The following is a 25361-nucleotide window of genomic DNA, read 5'->3' as shown; positions in this document are numbered from 1 at the left end:
GAGCGGAAAAGAGCCCGGCTTGGAGGTGCTCATTAGATTAGACCCAAACCCATGCAACCCGTCATCCATCAAGCCCGTATACAACCATTATCAGGACATCGAACAAAGAGAATCGTAGCTCGAAGGAGCATCCCCGAAAACCAAGGCTGGGAGGCTCGGTTCTCGTTTCGAAAACGGATACAAAAAGGGTATTTGGCGGCACACGCTCACAGTCCCAAACAGTAGCATCAACTCTCGCGAGGGCTGAGCGTCTCGCTTCACCTGCGCCTCTGCGATGGGATCGCCGTCGCCGGCTGTGCCATCTGCGTATTGTACGTAGGGGACGGGATCGAACCGGAACCGTCGTGCACGGGCTTCCGGCGCTTCAAGTCACCCTGGTCATCATCATCGTCCCGCCGCCTCTTCGTCGAGGTCACTCCGTTTAGGGTTGGTGCTTGGGTCTGGTACCCGTTTTGTATCGAGCCTGATAGGTCACCCTGGCTGGCGTAGACATCGTTGGTCGACGAGCCGCTGGTAGATCCCCGCTCGTTGCTGATGACGCTGTACAGGTTGCTCGACGTCTGCCCTACACGCGGCGGCGTGCTGTATCCCTGCGGTGCATAGTAGGGTTGCGGGGCGGGCGCCGTCCTGGGCGTGGCGCGCCCGGACCCGGATTGGTGCGGGGAGCCTGACATGTCAGTCGGTAGGTGGGAGTGCTCGTTTTGTAATGAGGCGACGGGGGGGGCGTTGTAGTTGTAGGAGCTTCGGCTCGGGTCGTACGTTCCGCTGTCGTGAGTATACTCGCCGTCATGCTCGTGGTCTGCTTCCTCCTCGGCTCCCGTTCCGGCCTCCGCTTGGCCGGCATGCATGATGCCGTTCGCCGGCTTCGTCTCGACGTGCTCACCGTTCGGGCCAGCGGCGCGATTTGACGGGGGGCCCATCTCGCTCTTGACGTAGTTGTTGATCGGGTACATGGGCCTTCCTTGAGGGGCCGGGTTCGGGGGTGGGTAAGTGGAAGACGCCGGCGCGGACGGCGCCTGGTACAGATGGCGCGAGTTCTCGTACGCCTGGGTGGCCGGCGGGTAGTTCTGCATGCTTTGGATCGAGGAGCCGGGCGGGGTGGCTGCCGGTGTGTTAGGTAGCGAGCGGGCGGCACTATGACTTAGGCTGGTGTCGATCGAGATCTGGTTAGGTCCTTGGCCGTTGCCCATGCCCTGTTGATTCCACTGGAAGTTGTCCGAGCCACCCATGCTCCCCATCACGGTCGAAGCACTGGCGGGCGGCGTGGGGAACGAATGGGCGCGATCCAACGACGGACGAACAACGGTATGATGGGGGGGAATCCCGGAGTGGGGGCCGGGCAGCGCCAAGGGGTGGTGGTGCTGCTGCAGCGACGGCAACCCTGGGGCGGGCTGAGAAGGCCGCATGTTATCTTGTTTCCTCTGCGCAGCCGCTGCCATCACCTGGTTGGTGCGACTCCCAACGGCGGTGCCCGGTGGGCAGAGCAGGCTACCAATGTTGTGCACGAATAGGGGGTAGAGGAGCTCCGTGATCTTCTCCTTGTTTGCAAAATCGAGCGCCCGGTCATACGGGATCCTGTGATGGTCCGGTAAGCAAGAGTTGGCGGGTGGGTGGAGTTCAGAGCGGCGCAACTTACCACACTCCCTTCAGATGCATGGGGCCGATCTTGACGACATGGCGAACCTTCTCACTCTTAAGAATGCCGTCGCGTCGGCCGCGTGTCATGCCCGCCACGTTGAGTAGCTTCGTCCCGTTGATCATAGCATTATCTAGCGAGAAAACACTGTCAGTTGGGCGGGAGACGCCGGGTTGGAACGCCTGGCAACGTACCTTCCCTACGGGCGACACAGATGCCCCTAGCTTCAACTTGGAAACAAAGCGAACCCTCGTCTTCCCACAGCGTCGCCGTAACGCGAGGCTTCATGCCAGGAGGTTGAATCTGGCCAGTGGTGTCGAACCCAGCCGAGTACGAAGACGCGCCCATGCCCTGTTGGCTGACGCCCGGAAGCGGCAGGACAGGCTGTGGTGCGTTCATCGGGTTGGAAACCGGCGGTCCCGCAGGAGGCGTCAGGCCATTGGTGTAGCCGTACTGGCTCCCGTACTGGGGAGCAGGATACTGACCAGGGCCGGGCTGCAACAGGGGGGGCTGGGAGTGCGGGTGCGGATGTTGATGCTGGTGCGGGTGCTGGTGGGTGTAAGGAGATGTAACAGTCTGCGGCGGCGGTGCCTGACCGGTGGACATGTGCTGAGGGTAATACATCTCGCTTCCCTGACTGTTCATTGCTGGGTAATGTTCGTAAGGGCCCTGGCCGTGGGACGGAGGCATCGAAGATGCCGCGAGCGCGGGGGAGAGCGGTCCCGGGGTCTTGGGTCCGTTGGTCGAGGCGGCTGTGGTGAAGGACGACTGAGAGCCGAGATTGGAGCTCGACGCCGACGATATAGAGCCAACCCGGGGCGACGAGGTGCTCGACGAGTATGCCTGGGTCACGTGCGTGAGAGCCAGGGACGGGAGTCTCTCGTTATACAACGAACGTGGAGCTTCCTGGTGATAGTACGATCCGTCCGTCGAACCCCGGGGTTGCTGCTGAGAAGTGGAGGGATCCAGCTTATCGGTTTCTTGCCGCAAACTGCGAGCGTCTATTTGTTGTTTGATGTGGTGGTGTAGGGCACAATCGAACGGTGCAATGGCGAAAGAGACAATGGTCCGTCGGGGCGGGCGTCCAAGCTGGGGGGGGGGCGGGGGGCGTGGGTTTGAAGTAGGGAACAGAAATTCTAACAGCGAGGGAAATGGGTCAAGTCCAGTCGTCTTGATCCCTTGAGTATGGATGCCGGGGACACGAATGCGCTCTCGGTCGGAGGTCCTGTCTGCGGGGGCGAAGTGTAGTGCAGTGGGATGCACTCTCTTGCGATCCGGTGATGCTGGTCGATAAATGACGGGCCGTGGGAGCTGCACGCAAGTCGTTTGTTAGCTGATGCTAAGCACAATGATAGAAGCGACTCGGTTGCATTTGTTAAACCGCGCGCGTCCTTCCTGCTGCAGGTCGCAAAACCCTGGCTAGGAAGACCCGGGAAAGGACCGGGAAAGGAAGGGCAAAAAAAAGACAAGATGGGATGAACAACAGAACGGCGGGGCAAGGCATACACGGAGTGGAAAGCACGCACTTGGGATGATTTGAACCTCACCTTCCTCGCCTCTCAATGTCGTCCGCCTCGGATCCGGAATTAGGAGAGAGGTCGGCAAGGTGGTGAGGAGGAAGGAGGAGGAGGAGGATGAAGGGAAGCGGCCTGATTTAGGTGGAGGGAGGTTCGAGAGACGATCAGCGAGCAACGAGAAAACAGAGCGCAGGCCCGGTCTGCCGTTCCGGCCCTGTGCGATGTACACGAACCTGGCAGTTACAGTGGGCAGTGACATGGCAGCCGCTGTTGCCCCCCCCCCTCCCCTGTCTGCTCGCCAGCCGCCAGCTTGGCCAGTCAAGGGGTCGGAAAGCACCCACTACGGGAGAGTGTCTGGGTGGATCCTTGGCTGAGAGCAGGCAGGGTCGCAATCGAGAACAATCTCGACTTTCAGTTCTGCACTGTGTTAGCGAGCAAGGGCCAACAAACAGCCCTCTGGTTTGGTTTCCGTCAACCCATGCCAGCCTTTGCGTGTGTGTGCGTTTTCCCCACACAGGTTCTGGTTGGGCATCTCAAAATCCGCCAATATCACCAACCGGACCTTCCTTTCCTTCCCAGTCCCATTGCACATAACCACTCTGCCTGAGTGCCTGAGTGAGTGAAGTAAGGTACCAGTACAGTTCTGTGAGGTACGCAACGGACATACTCGACACTCCACTTCACTCTCCATTAGCGTTCTCCCGTGTTCTTGCGGTGTCGGCACACAATCGGTCCAAGACGGCGAGTTCGGGACCAGATTCAGACGGGCTGGGGGGCGTGGTGCGCTGTTTGAACCTGGCCCGAGCAAGGGTTTGCGAACAAGGGTTAGCAGACGGCGGAGGTTGGGGCTTGGCTGTTGTGACAGGGGAGGGGTGTCAGACCACACGAGCGGTTTGGAGGGTGTGTGCGTAGGGGTTCAAGTTTCCATAAAGTGCGAGTTCTCAAGGCCGGGACTGTGCAGCAAGAAGTGGGGTTGATATTGAAGGCAAGAAGACGGGAGGAATGTGCCTGAAAAGGTTAGCGCGAAGTGCGTGGCTGCCCTGAACGCCCTGAACACAGTTGCGAGTTTTTGAGACCACCAGTGGCAACCTGAAATCTGGTCATGATCGAGGGAAGGAGGTAACTCCGAAAATTGCTTGCCTCGTTGGTTCTCTTCCCGAAGCTGAGCCAACCAGCCCACAACAGCAAGTTGCGAAGTCATCTCATCTCTGCGCCCCAAAGCCCGGTCGAGATGTTATTCGATGTCAGCGAGGTTTCTCACTTCTTAGTTATTTCCTCGTTACCTATAATTCCTTGACCGGTGGGTTGCACCATTTGTTCACCGAATTACGCCGATACTACAAAGTACGAAAAAAACGAATCGCCGACTGGGTCCCATCCAAGAGTTGAATCGGCGCGGTATTCGTACCCTCCGGTGATCAGGTTAATACATACTTGGTACTATCTCTGGTTTCCATCAAACACCGCGGGCCAGATCGGTTCCCAAATCCCAACGGCTGCAAGACATGGAGCAGAAATCTCCGATTGACTCAATGCAAGTCTGTCGATGCAGGGCAGCCGGCGTTTCAGTCCTCGCCTTGTTTCCCAGACCTCGGCCTTTCATGTGCCAGTGCCGTGCCAAGACGTCAACTGGCTCCGTTGCGTGTAATGGACATGGACAGATCAACTCTCCTGTGTAAGATTTCCCTCATCTGCCATTACCACCAATTCTGGTCGGGAATCAACATAACCAGGGGGGATGAATGTCTCGAGAGCCAGACACTTCCAAACACCACTCCCATCCCCCTTCATCTCCAGAAATCATCTCCGAAAGAGAGACTTCTTCCGGACCCACCACTTGCACAGCTTGGGATTTGGTGGCGTGGTAAGCAGCGACGCTCTCGCTTACCTTCGTTCGTCGTGGCTGCCGGGGACTGGCTCACGCCAGGGTCAGCCGACGGCCAGGCCCGCCCAGGCAACTCGCTGGCTCGGGCGCTTGTCGACCGACCTGTTGAGGAGGATCGTCTTTCGATTCGTCTCATTCCCAGAGTTGTCTCAGACCGACAAGTTGGTGTTCGCCCCCTCCTTGCCCAGGCACTGCCAGGAAAACCAACGGTGCTTGAGGGAGCCGTGGTACACCGCAGCCCAGGGTCCAACTGCAGTACCGTGGACACGCAGAACCACCGGGTCTTCATGCTGTGCCTTCCTCAACTGCCGTGCTGGCAGCGAGCCGGGTGGTGAAGAACCTGCAGAGAGAACGTGGTTGAAGGGGCGCAGGACTCGCCGGGAGCGAGCGAGGCGTGTCGTCTCGCTGGGCTCAATGCCCTCCCATGTTCGTTTCCCCGGGCCGCAGCCCTGCCATGCTTCTGCGTCCGGCATAACGAGATGCGGCGCCTTGAGCCTCAAACCACATGGCCCACCTCGGTCGGCAACCACATCAAGAGAAAAGAGAGACCCGGCACTGCCCAGCATCGGGAGGTTCGCGCCAACAGACCGCAGTCTCGGACTGCCCGACACTTCTACGACGATATGCCGACGCTGGCTGACGACTTCCGCCACGATACTTGCCCGGTCGTCCCAGCAAACAGCTGCGGCGCAGAAAACGGACCACGAGGAACCTGGTTTGCCCGACGAGCCGGCATGGCCAGAGCGACACAAGAAGCCAACTGTGCCGCAGAAGTGAGGGCAATTCTCCATCAGAATTGTCAAAAACGACCCCGTCAGCCAATATCAGACAAGACCAGCCGAGGAGAGAGATCTCCTGTCCAGCCACACGACGATCTTTCCCTTCTCCCGCCCCCCAACCCCCGCACTGTGAGAATCGCAAACACGCCTCCAGAAAAAGCACCTCTACAGAGCTTTCCCGCGCCATGCGAAACGGCCACAGCCGCTCTCTTTCGGGCTCGAGCAACATGTCAAAATCCGTGTCCCGCGTTCTTCCAAATCAGCGCTGAGACCTCGGATCGACACCCGTCTTCAAAAAAAGAAACGGCCCATCAGAAACACTGGGTCTCGGCGTGCAGGGTACCCCGATCCAGACTCCCCGGGCTCGACAACACTTGCAGACGGGCCAATGCACAGCGGTAAGGTGCTTGTGCGTCCACCTCTAATCGTTGGGCCGACCAATCACGGCCCTATCTGATGGCGCAGCTCTCTGTGGATTGCTGGGAGAGGGGTGCTCATTGCGTTTCAGCCGCTTGCTTCTGGCAAGGCGCACCGGACGGTGCGCGACCTCGCCCGCACGGCGGCTTGACCTCTCCGCATCATTGCCCTGGTTGAAGCTGGCTCACGACCAACCACTTGCTGAAACATGTCGACAACGCTTGTCAAGATCCCTCTCGGCTCGAGCAAGACATCTTCCCCAGCCAATTTCGTGCAAAAGCCCCCGGGAAGACCTCCCCCGCATAGTTACTATCGAGTCCTGCGCAGGCTTCCCACCAGAAACTAGCCGGCCCAGGTCTGGGGAGTCTTGACTCCCTCTGAACCCGACCGGCCCGGAGAATGTGGGTGTCGTGATAGCAAAGCCTTCCATCCTTTCGGGTCTGGCTTCGACTTCCGCGCCAGTTCCCGGTGGGTTGTGGTACCAGAATCGCCTTCAGTCGCCCAATCAGCATTCACCACGTCTCAAGCCCACACCCACAACGGGAAACCCTGAGGGGGCCAGGCTGGCGCTCTCCTCATTCCAATCTTTTCATCCTTCGACGAGGGCCGGCTATGTGCTGTCATCACGCCTCTCGGGTTCGGATGAAGACAGAACCCGTATTGCGCGCTCCGGGCTTCAGTTCTCAGGAAACTGTTCGCACCTTTTCGCCGCTCATGCCTCTCAGCCCTACTTAGGAGCTCCCCACTCTCGAGCCCACTACCCCAACCCTTCGGGAGGACGACAGGATCATGCACATCATACATCGGGCATCGCAAACCCTTTTGCACACCTGCTGCCTGCGGTTCCTATTCGCTACAAACAAGCTGCACGCGCGGACCGTTTTCCGCCTTACATGACAGCCAGGATGGGGAAGGCGGTGGGTGGCACAGCCGGGAGGAGATGGTGTGGGGGCTGGCGCGAGAAGCCGCCAGACTCACAGTGCGACTTGGTCACTTTGGAAGCTTCATGATGAGTTGCTCTCAGCAAGATGAGCTTCAACACCAAAAACCCCCTGTACCGAGCTCTGTTCTTCCCACGGGCCCGATTTAGCCTCTTCCAGTGATATTGGCGTTCCTTCCTCACTCCTGACTCGGTCCCGCGATCGGCATTCAACCCCCGTTGGCGAGGTCACTCCAGTTGTCGACGTCGGGGCTTGTGGCAGGGCGAAATGGCTAAAGGATCTCTCAAAGCCTCGGTCGAGTCCGATGTCTCCAGGAACCTACCAATATCAGGAACTTATTCATCAATCTCAACAACCTCTGTGAGAGTTTGACACTCAAGAAAGCATGCGACCTGAGCGCTCTCATCGGGTACAACTTCCCGAAAGAAAAATGCCTCGGCAACATCGCACTGTGCTCGACTCCCCCGCTCTCACCGCTACTCTTCGGCCCGCTAAAGCAACGCCCTCTGGCTCCCGCCGAAAGTCGCGCTTGACACGCGGTCCCGTTGGCGAGCCTCGAAGGGCTCTTGCCAATGAAAGGGCACCAAAATGGCCTCCCCTAACCGTTCCCATTGCTCCAACCATGGATTTCCTCGTGGCCCTGGTCCCGATCAACAAAAAGTGTTCAAACGTTCAAACAGTCGTCCAAAGAAACATTGTGCTTGACTCGAACGGAGTTTGACTGAGATTGATGATGGGTCTCGCTTTTGGATTTCCTCACTAACTCCCTAATTAGTGCTTATCATTCAGCAAACTCGTCACCCCAAAGAGGCATTTGCTGAAATCCTCGCTCTCGGGATTATCCATCCCCGCCCCATTTTCGGTGTACTTTTTACAAGGTAGCTCGGTTCGATTGGATGGAACTTTGCCATGTCTGTAAACATGTCCCACAGTAGTTAACTACCGGATGGTTCACCGGGCCCGTCATCCGCAACCGCAACAGGCCAAATGAAGCGAATCGCGAATCCTCACTGGAGGGTCGCGAACTCATCAAAACAATCGCCAAAAATCTCTCAGCTGGGCGACTTTGGGGGCTTTCAAAACAACCAACCCCCTCCCCAATCCGGGACGGCTTCTCTGCCGCGGCGGGGTTTGAATGGCCCTTTCGGCGCGGTTGAGGCCCCCCTGTTGTGGAGAGAGGGCCGAAAAGTGAACGGCCGTGGCGTGGGCTGATGGCACCCCAAGTCGCTTGCCAAGCTACTGTCCCCTGTCGTGGCGGCGCTTGAGAGGAGACTCGGCTCTGCCACCATGCCATCGCGGGCGGCTCCGGGACGCCGCATCAGTCGCCTCGAGGGCATCCAGTGCGGGAGATCGTGCCTCTGCCGATGGGCTGCCCGACATTCGCCTCCAGGACACATGTCAAGCTCGCAGCGGGGAAGAGATGGCTGGATGGGTCTCAGGCGCGCGCAAACGGGCTCGTGGAGATGGTCCCCGCGAGATCTGACAAGCGCTCTGCGTTGTACATGTATATGTATGGACGTTCCTACCTACATACATAGTTACATACATACATACATACATACATGCTGCTGCATGGGACGCGCAGGAAACAAAGCCGGGGAGCAGAAAGGGGAGCCGAACCCGCCCCTCGTTCCGCCCGCGGCCGGACCACCACGCACGCATGGCTTCGGTGGTGGCCAAGTGCACCCCCGCTTTCCCACCACCACCACCCCTGCCACCCACAACACTCCAGCCAGGGTCGCGCTGCATGGAAGCGTTTCCCCCGGGGTTTCGCTGCTGGGAAGGGTCTCGGGCACGCAGCGCAGCATGCCCGACGTGCAGCTGTGGACCAGATCTCCTACCCTTCCGAGATCGCGCTGACCTGATCGATTCCCGTCGGGCAGGCATCTGGGCAGAGCCGGACAGGACAGACAGGCAAACACGGGCCCTTCCAGAACGAGGGGTGGCCCCCGGGGCATCCGGTGGGAGTCTGCCAACACGTTCAAGCAATGCGGAAAGGGGAAAATTCACACACACAAAGCGAAACTGCCGGGATCATCGTGTTGTGTCCATCCTTTTCTTTCCTGGGTTTGACAGCGGCGGCATGGCATGGCATGGCATGCAAGTCGTAACCCTCAAGTCCGCGCAGGAGACACGACCGGACGCAAGGCAAGGCAAGGCAGGTATGGTTCGCAGGTGTGTGTGTGCCCGTGTGTGTGTGCGTGTGCGAAAGCCGGTGCGGTGTCCGGACTATCTGTGCTATGTTTCGTCTCGCCGCCGCCCTCGACACAGATTGTATTATAGTTATTATATTATCAAACCCGGTAGCCGACCGTCAAATGCCTGGCCGAGCAGGAGCGTGACAGGAAGCGGACGGGCCTGGCGCAACCACCAAACCTGGCTTCGCTTTTTCTGCGCCCCACGCCGGGGAGCGTGGACACGGCTCGGGGAGGGAGCGCAGGCAATTGGGGACACCTTGTTTTTTCCCTCTCTCTCCCCTGGTCTTCGATCCGTTCGCCAACGACAACGAGCAAGCCAATGGCTGGCGTGGGAGGGAAGGCCGGACAGAAACTCGCCAGAGCTTATCGGTGAGAAAGAGGGCCACTTAATTATTATCCTCCGAAGAGGAGGAGGGCACAGCACACACGCAAGCACCGAATACACCGCCTTTGAGTTGCGCCCTCATCAATCAACGACACCACACCCCCCCTCCATCCTCATCGGTTTGCCCTTGTGAGAAACAAAGTTGCAGCGGCACAGACACTATCGTCTCATCCGATTGAGAAACCACCCCCGCGCATCTCGCTCGAGGCACGCTCCGCTTATGCAAGGAGCTAGGTCCCCTTGCTGCCACCTGCTCCCCCTTTTTTCTCGAACCCCCGGTTGCCTCACACACCCCGCTGCGCAAGATGGAAACAAATCGTCCTTTTTTGGGTGCTGTTTCAAAACAGTCCGTGCTCATCGAGCCAGGATCCCCTTCGAGTGGGCTATTTACGTACACAGGAGAGCACAGACTGCCTCCATCCCGGAATTGAAGCCCCAATTGATTTCCTCCTGCCTCCCCAGACCAAAAGCTGCACTGTGCATGTACAACAGCAAAAACCAGAATGACATGGGATGAAAGGGTTCGGGCCTTTCGGAGGAGGAGGAGGAGGAGGAGCGGGGGGGGGTTGGTTGTGCAGGTTTGGCTTGTTGTGAGGCGGGGGTGGGATGGCACGATGGCGAGGAGGGGCGGGAAAGCGGGGAGAGGGGCAAACAGGGACATGGGCCGGGGGCCGGGGGGACAGGGACCAGGCCGGGCGGGTGTGTGCGTGTTGCTGCTGCTGCTCGATGGATGGATGGATGGATGGGAGGGAGGGATGGGCCGGCCGCGCTGCGTGCTGTTTGTGGACTGTGGACTGTGGACTGTGGACTGTGTCTTGGAGACTGCTTACTCGACCCTTCGGAGGAATACCTCCCTCCTTGGTAAGTGACCGAGGTTGTACATAATGGATGTGTGTTGTTGGTTGTTAGCGGAGTACGCACCGAGGGGCGAGGGATTAATGGATTGGGGATTGAGGAATTGAAATAGAAAATAGACAAAAGCCAACGGTTCAGGTCCGTCGTCATTCTCGAACAATGGGAACAATAGGGTAGCGATCGCGCTGGAGCTTGTCTGGATGGATGGATGTCTGAGAGGGGCACCGTCGTTCCCGGATCTTCTGCGCTACTGCGTAACGGCAGCGCAAGCTTTGCATGAACCGCTGTGGCTGTCTGCACGGGGTGCAGCACCAGTGCCAGTGGTGGCAGAGACGGCGGCGCAGAAACCCACGACCTTGCATGTCTTAGCACGCGGCGGTATTCGTATACCCACATCCCCAGATCACGGATCGTACATGTCTGCACGGCGTGCTGCAAGTGAGGTTAGTTGGACGACTGCCATCTTCCAATTTCCTTTCTTTCCCACAAGGGCGCCCTCAACGGCGCAGACGCCAGAGCTGAACGCCACAGTCGAGCGGAAACGACCGGGAGAATTACGAAGGACCTCTCTCCCGGCCACGTCGTGCGAAGCGAGCAGAGGCGCCCGCCGAGGCGACACTGGAAGCACGAGAGCGGCACATTGGTTCGGGTTTGCTATAGCCGGGGGGTTAATGGCCCATGGGGGGGCATGGATTCCATGGCATGCAATGGCATGCATGGAGGGAAACGGGAAACGGGAAACGGCAAGGCATGAGAAACACCGGCAGTGTCAGTGCTCGTTAATGTGGACGTCGATCATAACGCACAGTCCCAAGAACCCTGTGGTTCGAGACCAACGGGAAACCCCTAGGATCTCGGGCCTCAGGCTTCTGATCCAGGGTGACAATGAATGTCGAGTTTGACGCTTTTCATTGATTGCTGACAGGCGACAGGAAGCGGAGGGTGCCGTCGAGTCCTTCCAGCAGGGGACCCCAAAATGCCCTCAGCGATGTGACGCTGATAGGGTCTCACAGAACCACTGCTCTTGCCACCCCAAAGTTACCACCACGGAGAAACCCGTCTGCCGGTCGCACCAAGGAATCTTTACTTGGATTTTGTTCTCGTCCACCGGGAGCGCAAACCTAACTAGGTCGTGTGGTGAGATATGTGCCCCCTGGATACGAGATGACGGAGGCTGCTTTGCCTCGCTCGGTCCCAGCAACCGCAGCAAACATTCATGCTTGGAGAAAAAGGGGGATGGACATCTGGGCAAACACGGTTGGTTCTCTGAAATGCGTTGTTTTCGGGAATTGATGGATGATTGACGGGCAAATTCAGGCAGAAGTGGACTGTGCCTCGCCCTCATGTGACTTCGCGCCTGTGTCCAAGCATGAACGTGAGACCGTTGCCCCGTGGCGACGCGCGAGTCGTGCCTTCCAACCGCGTGCGGTGGAGTTGGTTGAGGCTGCCATGCCTTCCACTCGAGGTCTTTGTTGGTCTTGCCAGGTGGCTCGAGCAAAATTTGATCAAAAATGGAATTTCGGTTTCTATCAGAGTATCCCGTCATTAATCGTAATATTTTCTGACGATGCCACCACCAAGACCAAACCTGCCTCCGCCGGCAAAGCCACGATACAGTCGCAACTTCGACCCATGGAATTCGGTATCAACAGGCCATCAGCGTGCCGAAACCAGCGGACCACAGGGATGGCGCGAGTCGCGAGACCTGAAAATGAACAGCCAGTTCCGTGGCGGTAACTCGGGCGGAGCGCGCATCTCAGACATGGTCGGCGTCGGATCCGAAGATTTTGACGACGACCTGGGCATGTTCGTACCGAAGGAGGTCCGGGCCCGCGCCATGAGCAGCGTTGCTGACATGCTGCGCAACCCGGGATCCATGCGGGCCCCATCGCGGCCTTCGTCTTCATCCTCCGGCTCCGGCCCTTCCCTATCCCTAGAAACGAGGCCAGGGGACGCAAGGTACAACAAACCCGACGCCAAATCGGCGGCCGAGGAGAAACCAACCCGAGCCTACGAAGCCAAGGATGGGGCGGGCGAGGAGGACAACACGAGGCAGACCCAGGAGCGCAAGATATTCGATGGCCTGGTGATCTACGTCAACGGCAGCACCCACCCGCTCGTGTCCGACATCAAGCTCAAGCGCCTACTCTCGGAACATGGGGCGCGCATGTCGCTCCACCTGGGTCGCCGCCAGGTTACCCACGTTATCCTGGGGAAGCCGTCCGGCCCGAACGGAGGTGCCGGCGGTGGGTTGGCGGGCGGTAAGCTGGAGAGGGAGATCCGGCGGGTTGGCGGCTGCGGCATCAAGTTTGTCGGTGTCGAATGGTAAGTCTGCATGATACGCCCACCCTCACCTCTCCCGCGTCTTTGTGCTCTTCGGCGACCCCGTATGTCTCGGATCGCATGGATACTGTGCAGAACCAGCTGGTTGACTGACCATGGTACGCCTAACCAGGGTTCTGGAAAGCATCAAAGCCGGCAGGCGACTTCCCGAGGCGCGGTTCGCCAATCTCAAAATCGCCGCTCGGCGCCAACAGAGTGTTCTCGGAGCCTTCTCGAAGGCCGACGGGAGCACGCAGCAGCCAGCCGTCAACACCCCTGGGAGCTGACACACCGCCCCTTCACTAGACGTCTTTTTTTTCTTCCTCTCCTCGCCTTTCCTATCTTTCCCCCTTTTGACCGTCATGAGTGCGGCCAGGACGTGGGACAAGGCTACGGCGCAAGGGGCTGTCTTGTTTGCGACGGCCACGTTTAACTGCAGCATATATTGCCTTGCATAGGAGCGAACGTCTGGATAGGCTTGTTGGGTTTACGTCACACGATGAAACGGGGCGCTTGACGGGTATTTGCATCACGACGTCGCATTTGCATTTGCATTTTGCATTGGGGGTCGGACAGACAGGCGCTAGGGATGGCTTGCATGACTTGTGCTTCTCAGAGTTCAAGATCCGCCGTCTCGCAAATTCCTGGTTGGTTGGGCGTTTGTTTACTTTGGCTTTTGTGTTCTCGTAGGCAAGTCTTTGGGATTCAACCCTGGTCTTAGCCCCCTAGATTATCCCACGTCGACAGCAGGCAGGGCGGCCGCGTAGAGGTCGACACATGTTGGATCGTCAGTGGAGGGGCCGTCCATCGTCCGGGAGTGACCTCTGAAGTGCTCAGCGCCCCTGCCCTTGCTCGACAGCACATCTCACGCGACCAAGTTCGCCTCGTCAATGCTGCCCATGTCTCGGCCTTAGACGCCAGTGTTCGTCGTGAGCCTGCCCATGGTTACCTAGGCGGACCCAGAACGTTCGAGTCGGTGCAATCCTTCTCTGCAGGGCGTCGTCGGACAATTTCCCTACCCGCTGCTCGACCACTCCCTGTCGGCACACGACCCTCGGGTCTCACGCACGCCATCGCACCCGCACTATCGAGATGGTCCAGGCGGTGCTTGTGCTGTGTTACATCCCACCGGCTTCCTCCCCTCCCCAATCTCCACCAGCGAGAGAGAGAGAGACCCTATTCCTGGGGCCGCTTCCTCCTCCCAACCTCGCCCCTTTTCCCGCCTCGTCTCACCCGGGCGCTGTCCACCGTGCTGTGCCATCCCCAACAGCTGGACGACACCCTCGCTCCCCCCCATCCCCTACCTACCCAACCACCAATCACCAAGCCCCCTCCTCTCGCCATAGGCTCTATCTCAAACCAAACCACCTCTCACCCCCCCGGTGTCACAACGGCGTCGACACCGAACAGGATATGGAGACGAGGAAATACTTGTAGACCGTCGTACCTTGTACCCACCGCCAAGCCTCGTGATGGAAGTGCTTGTCCTCCCAGATCAGCCTAGCAGCATCTAGCGTCCGCCGTCCGATCCGCCCCCCTATTCTGCCCTGCCCTGGCCTGCCCTGCCTTGCTCTCCTTTATCGGCACGGCATGGCGGCCGGGACTGGCTGGCTGGCTACGTATCTGCTTGGCTGGCGCTTGGTTGGTCTAAGTGTGTGGTCTTCTGATGGGTGGGTTGCGCTGCGTTGGTGGCCGTTGGTTGGCGTCGTGTAGTGTTGTGCGTTGTGTCTAACGGTTGGATGGCAACCGCTGCCTGCCCGAGAGCGCGAGGGCGCGGTGGGTGGCGTTTGTAGGAGCCGGCATCGTGTTGTGGTTTTCTGAGGGGAGGGGAGGCTTGTCCCGGCGAGTCGACAGAGGATGTGTTAATCAATGTCGTGGTGAATAATCTGTACGTCCGCATAGGACAACAGCGCAGTACTTACCTCGTCACTCTACTCCGGGCTAGGGGCGAGTAAAGGTCGTATTATAGAGATAGACATCACGAGACCATCGAGCCGTGGCCACTGCGTGCGGTATAGTAACGAGCTGTGCAATTTGACAATATCGAAGCCTTAGTATTGCTTGGGCCGGGTCATTACGACCTCGACAATACAACGCACCATACTCATCGCAGCCGAGGATAACACTTTAAACAGAACGCAAGCAGTCCCGTCACGAAAGACGACCAACCCAACCGCTTCGGGGGGGTATTGCAGATATCATATGAAGTGACTAGGCCATGATTACAAGCTTGACGGGGCGATAATAGTTGGTTATTTCTACTTTCTAATGGCAGTGCCTAAGTAGAGAGAGGAGTGACTCGCTGTAAAACAAGGAATAGATAATAGGCGGTCAACATCTCTCTTGAATAGCAACCCTAGACAAGTCGAGTAGTGCGGTATCAGACAAGAAAGAACTTGGGACGTAGGATAATAATAGCGGGATGGACACTTCCCTCCTCGAACCCCTCAAAGTATTAGAAGCCTGTTGTACCTAGCATTTCACATAGCAAGACGAGGGCGCAACCATTGGTAAACGACGGGTAATAGCAATACTGAGGTTGAATTCCCCCACGGTTAAAACTAAGTATGAATACAATCCCATATGTCCCCGTGAACACGTTCGCCGTCCCGTATTTAACGGTAGAAATCCGGCTCCCATGTCAAATTCAAGTCCTCCCAATCCATATATCTCACTCAAAACCGTATTCCAACCAAGAAACATCACAACCCCCATTTGAACTGTCTGAACCCAACCCAACCCCCTCGAAGCCCCGCCGCCTTCCCTTCACTTTTAGCCCCCCCTCAAAGCCTAACCCCCCCATCAAAGCTTCGCCCTCCCCTCAACAGCCGCATGCCTCCCACCCCCTCCCAGCCCCCCAAAATACCCCCTAACCGCCTCCCGCGCAACCCCCACCACCGCCGCATCCTCAACAGTCGACGGCACGGCCACCTCGCGGTCAAACTCCCCATGCACGCCATTCTCGAGCAGCTCCCGGAGCACCCTGCGCAGGGTCTTGCCCGAGCGCGTCTTGGGGATCATGCCCTTGCCGCGGATCATGCCGCCCAGGCTGGCGATGGGGCCGACCTGCGAGCGCACGAGCTTCTGGATCTCGGCGAAGAGCTGGGCGTCGTCTCCTTCGGCTGGCGGGGTGCCGCCGGGTGGTGGGGAGGTGGTGGTGACGACAAAGGCGAAGGGCATCTGGCCCTTGAGGGCGTCGGGGATGCCGACGACACAGGCCTCGGTTACGAGCGGGTGGGAGGTGATGGCCTGCTCGAGGGCGCCGGTGCTGAGGCGGTGGGCGGCGACGTTGATTATGTCGTCTAGTTGGCTTAGTGAGTGGGGGGGGGGTTCACCGGGTTGATGTGGTAAGGGGGAGGGTTTACCTGTTCGTGCCATGATGTGGATGTAGCCCTTCTCGTCGATCCACCCGGCATCACCGGTATCGATCCATTTACCACTAAATCGCTTCAGGTATCCCTTGTAGAACCGCTCTTCGTCCTCCCAGAGCGTACGGAAGGCAGTAGGAGCCAGCGGGAGAGCTAAGACGATGTTGCCCATCTTGCCGCGTTTGATTTCGTGGCCTTCGTCGTCGACAACCCTGCGGTTGATCAGTATGGAGCTTTAATAGATATGCGCCAATGGGGGGGAGCCCTACCTCACGTCGAACCCGGGCATCGCCTTGCCTGCACTCCCAGGCTTGATGTCCAGGGGCGGCTGTTTCTCTTTCATGCCCGTCCGCCGACACTTGCCAGCGTGAGGCACTAGGGCTATTCCAGAGATTGGCGAGCCGGACTCTGATGACCACCAGTTGTCGATCACGTTCGCGTCCTCGGCCGCGTATTTCTTGAGCAAGTCCTGATACATGGTGATGATAGCCGGCTCTGATCTTTCACCGGCGAGGAATAGAGCTTTGAGGCTCCTCAACCCGCCGCGGTCTCCGATGCGCGTGAAGTGCAAGTTTCCTGGATCATCCTTGCGAATGGCACGCAGGGCGGTTGGCGCCGTGAACATGGTGTTGATTTTGTACTCCTCGACCAGGCGCCAAAAAGCGGATGCGTCGGGGGTACCGACGGGCTTGCCCTCGTATAGAACCGTGGCGGCACCGGTGAGGAGAGGCCCGTAGAGTGTGTAGCTGTGTGAGACGACCCAGCCAATGTCGCTGAAACAGCCCATCTAGTCGTGTTAGTGGTACTTTATACAATGGGTTTGAGGGCATAGCTTACCACATCGCCTGGCCCATGGATGCCAAACAAGTAGGAGATTGACAGGTGCAAGCCAACAGCGTGGCCGCCGGCCTCTCTTAGCACGCCTTTCGGCAGGCCGGTTGTGCCGCTGGTATAGATGATGTAGATAGGGTCCGTTGATTTGACGGGCACACACTCGGCCTTCTTATTACGGGCTCTAGCACTCTTGACGAGGTGCTGCCACTTCCTCTCGCCCTCCAACTTGCGGGTAGGGCGCCAAAGGAGCTGCTCGCGCTGCCTGCTTTTGGTTAGACGCGTGAAATAGAGCAAAGCATGTGGGATACCTGCCAGATGATAGTCTTGGGTGGTTTCCACGGCGATATGCGCACAGCCTCCTCAATGAAGTCGCGGTACGGGATGGGTGGCTTGTTGCCGTCGATGCCACATGAGGCCGTGAGGATGGCAACAGGCCGCGATGCCTCGATGCGTTGGGCGAGTGCACCAGCAGCGAATCCTCCGAATACGACGGCATGGATAGCACCGAGGCGGTTGATGGCAAGGATTCCGATTAGAGCCGCGGGAATCATGGGCACTGAGTGTGTCAGTCTCGGGTTTATAACATGGGAGGCGGACGAGGCCTACTGTAGACAAGCACGACATCCCCTTTCTTGACACCCTCCTCCCGCAGGACGCCAGCAAAGACCTCAACCTCGTCAAGGAGTTGGTTGTAGGTAATGCGCTGCTTGGTGTTGGTGACAGGGCTGTCGTAGAGGATGGCGGGAAAATCACCGCGGCCGGCGAGGACGTGACGGTCGACACAGTTGTAGCATGTTGATATCTCCCCGTCCGGAAACCATTCCCAGTGGTCGTGAGCATCACCCGTCTTGAGAGTTTTGGTTGTCCGGCGAAGGGCGGATGAGGGTTTCTTGTGCCAGTATAGTTGCTCAGCCTGATGGCCCCAGAAACTCTCAGGGTCGTTAAGGGAGCGGTAATGCGCCTGGTCCTGTGGGTGATCCATGGATGCCGGCTTTCCTGTGTAATTGGAGTTAAGGCGGTCAGACGACGCGTCTGATGAGAGTTGCTGTTACTTGGAGGGTATATGGCGGTGTGGTTGCAGTTGGGAGATGAGAAGAAGCAAACATGGACATAGGACGAAAGTTGGTTGTGGTTTCTCTACCTATCCGAACTTTATAATCCCCCCCGTCGGCACATCCGCATCAGCATCACCAATCGCCTGGATGGATGCTCACTCGCTCGGGTTGTCATTGCAACCGCGGCGATCCCCGCAACGTTCCGTTACCCCGACCTTTGGGGTTAGTTAGGCGGCTTAAGCCTGGGGTTCGGCCTGGGCTCCGGGGGATCGGCGCTGAGATGGGGGCGATTGGCCGCGTGTGCTGTGTTCCCGAATGGTTCCCGGAAAGATGGAATTTTATCATCCTGAGCTGTATTTGGTTTCGCTGGCTTCCGTCTGTTTTTCGTGGAGTGTAACCACAAAAGAAAGAAACGATGGAAGTTTTATCAAACGAGGAGAGAAGGTGGATCGCAATTGCCTCGGTTGGGATAGAGCTGCTTGTCGGCGGGCCGGTGTTTCAATCGCTCCTGCCATATAGTTACCTACAGGAAGAGATCTCAATTGGAAGGTTGGCTTCAGGTCACGATTGCTGAAACCACACAATTGTTTCAATTCAGTTAAATAGTGGCTGCTTGGGGAGCGAGCGGTCTTCGCTGTGGAGACACTCAACGTCACTCGTCTCCTCGAGCAAGGCAAGTCCCAACAGACGATTAGATTCCAGGTTTTACGGAACGGCGACCTTCCCTCTGGACATCAGCACCAATTGACGTTCTGAAGAGGGGAAATGGAAAACACCGAAGACGGTCTCGCCCTGGATAAAATGAGAGGTTGACCAGAAGCCACGCCGTTTTTGATCAATCTCGCTTCCGACGGCGTCTCCCGTGCCTCGGATTCCGGCCATTTCCTGCTCTGAACGCTCAGGGGGAGGCACTTCAAGCTCAAGACACATCGGAAATTCCAGGGGCGGGCTATATCAAAATAAATGGACGAGAACACGGGGCTTGCGATGGCACAGGTGACTTCTGCGGTAAAGGATCGAGCCCGGGCAAGCCTTTTCGGATGGGAGAGTCAAAGCACCGATGCGATGGTGGGCGTGTTCCTCGCTTCGCCGTTCACTGTCCCAGAGAACGGGTGCCCCCGAAACAGATTATGGAATGCTGAAAGCTCTGGATCGTTCCGGGCTCCCGGGCGGGAGAGAACAAGCTTAAAAGGCTCGTTGATTTGTTTGAAACAATTGACCAACCAGAGCCAGGTTGTTTACGAGGTCATGTGTGTTGACAACATCTGCGTGCAAGCAAGAGCATCAAAGTAATCACCGAAGTTCGCGACTACGGAGAACAAAACATTAAGCGTCTTCACAAAAGAAAATAGCCGTCGATGTACATCGGGAACGAGTCCCGACAAATAATAGAGGTTGAAAAGTGTCGGTATTTGCCAGAGAGGAACACAATTCAGAGAAGCATCCGCCTTCAGCAGGAACCGCAGCGCGACCCCAAAGCCGAGAGCAGAAAAATTGATACAGGACCCCGTCCGCCAAACCGGAGCGAGAATCCCGTGAATCCAACATCCACACCATCCAACACACTACCCCCTTCCAATCATCAATCAACAACCCACAACAACCCAACCCCGTCTCGGCGTCCCCTTCTTCCCCATCACAAGCAGCGAGCCAATTAAACTAATCAACTCTTTGCGACATCACACGAACTAGCTAGCCCTCCCCAAACCCCTAAAAAGGGACTTAGAGCACGAAAGCAGCCAGGCCGAGAACACCGGCGAGGGCACCGCCCGAGAGGACGGCAGCCCTGCCGGCGCCGGCGGTCTCGATGGGGGGAGTGCCGGAGCCGGTGCCGGTGGGGACGGTCGGGGCCGGCTTGGTGACGGTGCCGATGGCGGTCGAGTGCGAGGTGGGCACGGCGGGGGCCGAGGTGCTGTTGTGGTAGACGGGGGGGCTGGTGCGGGATGGGTTAGCTGGTGGTTTATGAATAGGGGAGGGGAGAGAAGGGCAGGCATACCAGTTGTTGCACACGACCGAGGAGATGGTGGTCACGGGGACCTTGATGGTGCAGGGGCAGTCGGAGATGGTGAGCGTGGTGGCCTGGTGGAGATTGTTAGCGATTGGTTTTTTTGCTTTCTTTCTCTTTGCCTGAGAACGGCGCAGCGGTGGTGGTTCAGGGATTGAGGCTTTGCTCAAGCCGCATTGACCCCATTCCACTCGCCGTGCGCCTGCTCGGCTCGGCTCCCAAGATTTCTATCGTACCTCGGTGATGGTGTAGGTGCTCTGGCCGTAGGTGACCTCGGTGGGGCCGGGGCAGAAGGTGGTGACGGCAGTGACAACCTCAGTGGTGTACGAGACGGTCTCGTTCTTGAAAGCCATGGCGCCAGCGGCGAGGGCGAGGACGGTAGCGAACTTCATTTTGACTGATTTGTTCGGGTATTAAATTATGTACTCGACGAGTATTTTCGTTGCTGGAGGCGGTCGTAGAGACTTGAAGCACGAGGCTTGTAGGGCGTTTCGATTAACGAATGTAATTGACTAAAAAGTCAGGGTTGCGTAGAGAGCGTGTGGGTGAGGAGGAAGAGAGGAAACGGATGCAAGGATGCGCGAGCGGAACTGGTGTTTTTAAGACCTCAGTGAGAGCGAGCGACCAGACCAGCACACAGCAACCGGCGAGGGTGCCATCCTGGGCTATCGTGCGCCGGCTGCCGCCCCCTGTCCGGCTCGGGCATCCAATTTTGCTGATGCTTCCATCCGAAAATGGCCAAATCACAACTCTTGCAGGGATGTGAGAAAAGGAGGGTGGGCCGGGGTCAGCCAACAGGAGCGGTCTGCTCACTGCCCAGAGGGCCGATAATTTCCTGGCTCGGGGGGCTGCAGGGATCACGGCGGATCTCAAAGACAACGTTGTGTTCTCCGCCATTTGATGGATCTCCTGAGTCGGTCAATCCACCTGTTTCTCCTTGTAAAAGAAGGCGAATACGGGATGTATTGACTCAGACATAGTTGCACGGTATATTTGAAGCCAGGTAGGGGCGGGAGTGTAGGTCGTGGAACTGACTGAATTGGAGAGCTCCAGGTCCGCGGTGTTGTGAGGGCGCGGAGGGAAAACATTGCAACCCTGGCGGCGTACCTGCATTTGCCCTGGCGAACCGGCGAGCCTGGCCACCAACGGTTGTGTTGCTCCGCATGCAAGGTACACACGCGCCAAACTTGGCTCATTTCCACGATAGCCCAGACCGGGCTTCCAGGCGCCCGTGAACACGGCACATGGCCAAAAAGGGACCAAAACCGAACGGAGCGTCTGTTTGCCGTCGGTTCGCCATCAATCATTCCATCGGTCGACGGCTGGTTTGCAAACGAACAAACAGTGGTACATCCCGCTACCGACGATTGCGAGGAGTGTTCGGTGGTAACGAGAACCCTCCGGTGTCTGCCTTTCGTACCTTGGCTCGAGTCGGTGGAGTATTATGCCTCGTATCGATCTCAATCCTCATCTCCCCGTGCCAGCGCATTACTTCTCGGTTAATAATAGCTCTCCTGCGAGCAAGCAAGCTATTGCTCAATATCTGCAAGCCATTGAAATCACTCAAACCACTCAGGAACTGTCCTCGAATCCTCCTCCGTGTGATATCTCTCGACAGAGAGTATTTGCGGTTTGCTCGAGATTCGCGCCACCTTGATCTCGGGCTTGTTCACCCCTTGACCAGATCACTCGTTCTCTGGGCCTAGGCCTGCCGATCGCTTAGCAGATCCTCGAATTGCCGAGCCCAAATCGGGCAATTCCCAAAGTCTGGGAGATGTCGCGATCTGATCGGATCTGCCGACGACCGTGGGTGAGAGCTCGGCCCGTACTCACAGTCAGACGAGAAGACGACTGGAGATGACGAAGTATGGGCGAGTACTAGTTACAACTTTGTAGCCCCCGAGTTATAGAACCGCATTGGCCACAAAGTAATCTGTACGGTGTCAAGGCTGCCTCTGGCGTTTGACTCGGTCGGAAACCACGAGTTTCGACAGTATTCGTAACAAGTGGCAGTGGCTCGACTACCGACGGAATACGGATTTGAGGCGCAATAGTTACACAACTCTTTGTGTTCAAGAGAAAATGCCTCGTCGAGACAATAACCCGTGAGATCCGGAGACCACGCTTCCCCTTCATCTGCCGAGTCCGAGAACGGGGCCCCGGGTTCTCCGGGTTTTGGTGGGCCGGCGGCCGGACCGGATAACGTCATCACATCCCGCTCCGCATTCATCTGAACCCCGCCATCCCAAGTTTCTTCCGCCCGTCTCAACTCTGTGCAAGCCATAGTGACCTGAACACTCTTACTGCTACTGAAACCAGCAAAACCACCTTTCCACAGCGTAACACCCCAAACAACACCAAAACCATGGCCTCCGTCATGAAAGCCGTCGGTGCGTCGTCCCCATCCCCCATCCCACCCCTCCATACCTCAGACACCACCACCACCACCACCACCAAATCCTAACCCACCCCCCAAAAAAACAGACATCAAAAACGGCACCGGCCCAGCCACCGCCCTCTACCTCAACCCCTCCACCCCGATCCCCACCCCCGCCCCGGGCCAAGCCCTCATCAAAGTCCGCGCCTTCGGCCTCAACCGCATGGACCTGCTCCAGCGCGAGGGCCACTACCCGGTGCCGCCCCAAGCCCCCGCCACGCTGGGCGTCGAGTTCAGCGGCACCATCGCCTCGCTCGGCGCCCCGCCCCTTGATACCGATACCACCTCCACCTCCACAGAGGTAGGGGGAGCGGGGTTCCGCCCCGGCGACGAGGTTTTTGGTCTGGCCTACGGCGGCGCCTACGCCGAGTATCTGGCGGTGTCGGTGGGGATGCTGGTGCGCAAGCCGGCGCACCTGTCGTTTGAGGCGGCGGCGGGGATTCCCGAGACGTGGATCACGGCGACACAGGCGCTGCATTTTGTGCTGGGTGGGGTGGAGAGCGCTGAGAGTAGTGGTGGTGGTGGTGGTGGCAAGAAGAAGAGCGTGCTCTGGCACGCGGGCGCGTCCGGGGTGTCCATTGCGGGTATCCAGCTCTCGCGGCTGGCGGGGGCGAGTGAGATCTTTGCGACGGCGGGGACGGAGGAGAAGTGTCGGTTTGTGGAGCGGGAGTTGGGGGCGGATTTGGTGGTGAATTATAAGGAGGGGGATTGGGTGAAGGAGATATTGGAGAGGACTGGTGGGAGGGGGGTGGATTTGGTGGTGGACTTTGTGGGCGGGGATTACTTTCAGAAGAATCTGGATGTGGTGGCGAGGGATGGGCGGATTTGCATGCTGGGCCTGATGGGCGGTGCGGTGGCTGAGAATGTGAACATTGGGAAGCTGCTCTACAAGAGGGCTCGGGTCGAGGGAAGCACCCTGCGGAGCCGGGACGAGGAGTATCAGGGGAGGTTGAGGCACAAGTTGGAGGAGTATTTGCCCCGGTTCGAGAACGGGGAGTTGAAGGTGCTGATCGATACCGTCTTGCCGTGGGAGGATATTGTCAAGGCGCACCAGCTGCTCGAGGAGAACAAGACCATGGGCAAGATCATCTGCACCATTCCTTGAAACATCTAGATATGAGAGACAGAACATGATACCCGCCTGCCAACAGAACCCTAAACCGGAACGCCTGATATCATGCCTGCTCGTTTAATGCTCGTTGATCCATTTCAGCATTTGATCAAACGCAGTGACTTGCGCAGTCTTGATGTTGGCGTCGTCATAATCCCCCACAACGGCGAAACCTATTTCTCATTAGCGGCGCCCTCCCAAACAAAGCACTGGTATGTACTCACCATGCGGCACCCCGGGGTAAACCTGCACCTCGTGTTCGACCCCGTTCTCGCTCATATACTCCTCCCCCGCGATCCTCACCTCGTCCGGAAACATCGGGTCGTTCTCCACGCAAACCACACTCAGCGGCGACTTCAACCCGACAAAGTCACCTTTCGACACCAGCGTAGCATGCGCCAGCGCACCCGCCTTGATCTGCGGCGCGACAGTCGCCGGCCGGTTCGCCTCCTCGTCCCCTTGTTGTTGCCCCTGGCCCTTTTTGGTCCGTTCCGCAGCCAAGAGCAGGATATACCTCGCCCCAAAGCAGTACCCCACGGCGTACACCCCGCCGCCGTGCGAGACCGCGTCCGCGAACTCATCCCGCGCCCCCTCGAGCACCCGCTCCAGGATCGGCATCACCTTCTCCTCGGTGTGGCGCGCCAGCCACATGTCGATCAGGAAGCTCTTGGCCGTCTCGACCGCCTTGATCTTGAAGGTGTCGAGGAAGGAGCCGGAAGAGGCCTCGAGGGCGACCTCGGCGGCCGCGCTGCTGTTGGGCGCCGGATCGCCCGCGAACAGGTCCGGCATGACGACCACGTACCCCTCCGTCGCGAAGCGGTCCGCCTGGATCTGGTTGTTGATGCTGCGCAGGCCGGTGCCGCCCGTCAGGAGGAGGAGCAGCCGGGAAGGAGTATGCGGGTAGTCGGCGGGCTTGGAGATGTAGACCTGCGCGAAGGGGTGTTAGTTCTTGAGTTCGGGAAGATGGACGGGGAATGGTGGGGGTCAAGGGGGACTGACGTCGACATCGTTCAGCTTGGTGATCTCCCCCGTGGAAGACTGGCCGGTGGGAGTTGGGCGATCAGCTGTGCAGTGCTCGCTCAACGTGGGGTTTTCGGGAGCGGGAGCGGGAGGGGCAGCAGCAGCAGCAGGAGATTCGCTGGGGGAGGGTGTGTTGGTTTCCTGTGCATCGCTCTCGGGAGCTCTAGTTGCAAGTTCGGTGTCCGTCATCGTGGAATTGGGTTGGAAAGAGAAGGAATTGAAGCGGGTTGAGTCGTTTGGGAATAGAGATCAACGGAAAGTGATTGTACGATACGGCGAAAGTTGGACAGGATCGAGGATGACGACAAAGCTCCCAAACTTGGGAACCTCGAAGGCCAACTGGAAGCTGCCTGTGCCTCAGTATCAAAGGGCAGCCCCTCAGTGTTCCGAACCGACCCCACCATGAGGAATATGGGGGTTAGGGTTGGTGATACAACCTGTTTCTCGAGATGCCTTGGCGTGGTCATGTTCAGCTTCTTCCGGAGGTAAACACCCAGGGAGCTCACGATTGTGTACGACGAGGGTTCTCAAGGCTGCTACCATGGAAGATATCGCTCTGGCACCGAGGACGAAGCCCCGGCCATCAAGAAGCCGGC

General features: G+C 58.1%; 9 protein-coding genes across 9 annotated transcripts; 5 read left to right on the top strand and 4 right to left on the bottom strand.

Annotated features, from left to right (window-relative positions):
- Positions 1–257: 257 nt before the first annotated feature.
- On the bottom strand, positions 258–3412 carry B0H64DRAFT_438443 (uncharacterized protein; the record flags this gene model as incomplete). Its single annotated transcript, XM_062806353.1, has 4 exons — positions 258–1575; positions 1637–1769; positions 1831–2479; positions 3398–3412. The coding sequence occupies 4 exons, from the start codon at positions 3410–3412 to the stop codon at positions 258–260; spliced, it is 2115 nt and encodes a 704-aa protein (XP_062664880.1).
- Positions 3413–4671: 1259 nt separating this feature from the next.
- Positions 4672–6137, top strand: B0H64DRAFT_36797 (uncharacterized protein). Its single transcript, XM_062801963.1, has one exon. It carries the CDS (start codon positions 4892–4894, stop codon positions 5813–5815), a length of 924 nt encoding a protein of 307 aa, XP_062664879.1. The 5' UTR covers positions 4672–4891; the 3' UTR covers positions 5816–6137.
- Positions 6138–8750: 2613 nt separating this feature from the next.
- On the top strand, positions 8751–10314 carry B0H64DRAFT_383321 (uncharacterized protein). The gene has a single exon (XM_062802944.1). It carries the CDS (start codon positions 8836–8838, stop codon positions 9889–9891), a length of 1056 nt encoding a protein of 351 aa, XP_062664878.1. The 5' UTR covers positions 8751–8835; the 3' UTR covers positions 9892–10314.
- A 1866-nt stretch (positions 10315–12180) lies between these two features.
- B0H64DRAFT_370492 (uncharacterized protein) lies at positions 12181–13222 on the top strand (the record flags this gene model as incomplete). Its single annotated transcript, XM_062802091.1, has 2 exons — positions 12181–12938; positions 13069–13222. The coding sequence occupies 2 exons, from the start codon at positions 12181–12183 to the stop codon at positions 13220–13222; spliced, it is 912 nt and encodes a 303-aa protein (XP_062664877.1).
- Positions 13223–15737: 2515 nt separating this feature from the next.
- B0H64DRAFT_450127 (uncharacterized protein) lies at positions 15738–18313 on the bottom strand (the record flags this gene model as incomplete). Its single annotated transcript, XM_062807120.1, has 6 exons — positions 17744–18313; positions 17446–17693; positions 17141–17395; positions 16573–17090; positions 16301–16515; positions 15738–16237 (listed from the first exon to the last, which is right to left on the bottom strand). Exons 1-6 carry the CDS (start codon positions 18117–18119, stop codon positions 15738–15740), a joined length of 2112 nt encoding a protein of 703 aa, XP_062664876.1. The 5' UTR covers positions 18120–18313.
- Positions 18314–19831: 1518 nt separating this feature from the next.
- B0H64DRAFT_36626 (uncharacterized protein) lies at positions 19832–20827 on the bottom strand. The gene is made up of 3 exons (XM_062801899.1): positions 20434–20827; positions 20189–20271; positions 19832–20125 (listed from the first exon to the last, which is right to left on the bottom strand). The coding sequence occupies exons 1-3, from the start codon at positions 20587–20589 to the stop codon at positions 19915–19917; spliced, it is 450 nt and encodes a 149-aa protein (XP_062664875.1). The 5' UTR covers positions 20590–20827; the 3' UTR covers positions 19832–19914.
- Positions 20828–21397: 570 nt separating this feature from the next.
- On the top strand, positions 21398–22110 carry B0H64DRAFT_383315 (uncharacterized protein). The gene has a single exon (XM_062802943.1). It carries the CDS (start codon positions 21442–21444, stop codon positions 21901–21903), a length of 462 nt encoding a protein of 153 aa, XP_062664874.1. The 5' UTR covers positions 21398–21441; the 3' UTR covers positions 21904–22110.
- Positions 22111–22446: 336 nt separating this feature from the next.
- On the top strand, positions 22447–23783 carry B0H64DRAFT_422056 (uncharacterized protein). The gene is made up of 2 exons (XM_062805550.1): positions 22447–22587; positions 22682–23783. Exons 1-2 carry the CDS (start codon positions 22563–22565, stop codon positions 23737–23739), a joined length of 1083 nt encoding a protein of 360 aa, XP_062664873.1. The 5' UTR covers positions 22447–22562; the 3' UTR covers positions 23740–23783.
- A 1-nt stretch (position 23784) lies between these two features.
- B0H64DRAFT_429237 (Alpha/Beta hydrolase protein) lies at positions 23785–25088 on the bottom strand. The gene is made up of 3 exons (XM_062805889.1): positions 24745–25088; positions 23970–24672; positions 23785–23918 (listed from the first exon to the last, which is right to left on the bottom strand). The coding sequence occupies exons 1-3, from the start codon at positions 24952–24954 to the stop codon at positions 23824–23826; spliced, it is 1008 nt and encodes a 335-aa protein (XP_062664872.1). The 5' UTR covers positions 24955–25088; the 3' UTR covers positions 23785–23823.
- Between the last annotated feature and the right edge of the window lie 273 nt (positions 25089–25361).

This window comes from Chaetomium fimeti (assembly GCF_033439085.1).
Source record: "Chaetomium fimeti strain CBS 168.71 chromosome Unknown B0H64scaffold_1, whole genome shotgun sequence".
Classification (NCBI taxonomy): Eukaryota; Fungi; Ascomycota; class Sordariomycetes; order Sordariales; family Chaetomiaceae; genus Chaetomium; species Chaetomium fimeti.
Note: the sequence above shows the minus strand (reverse complement) of the source record. Positions and strands in the feature narration are given on the sequence as shown.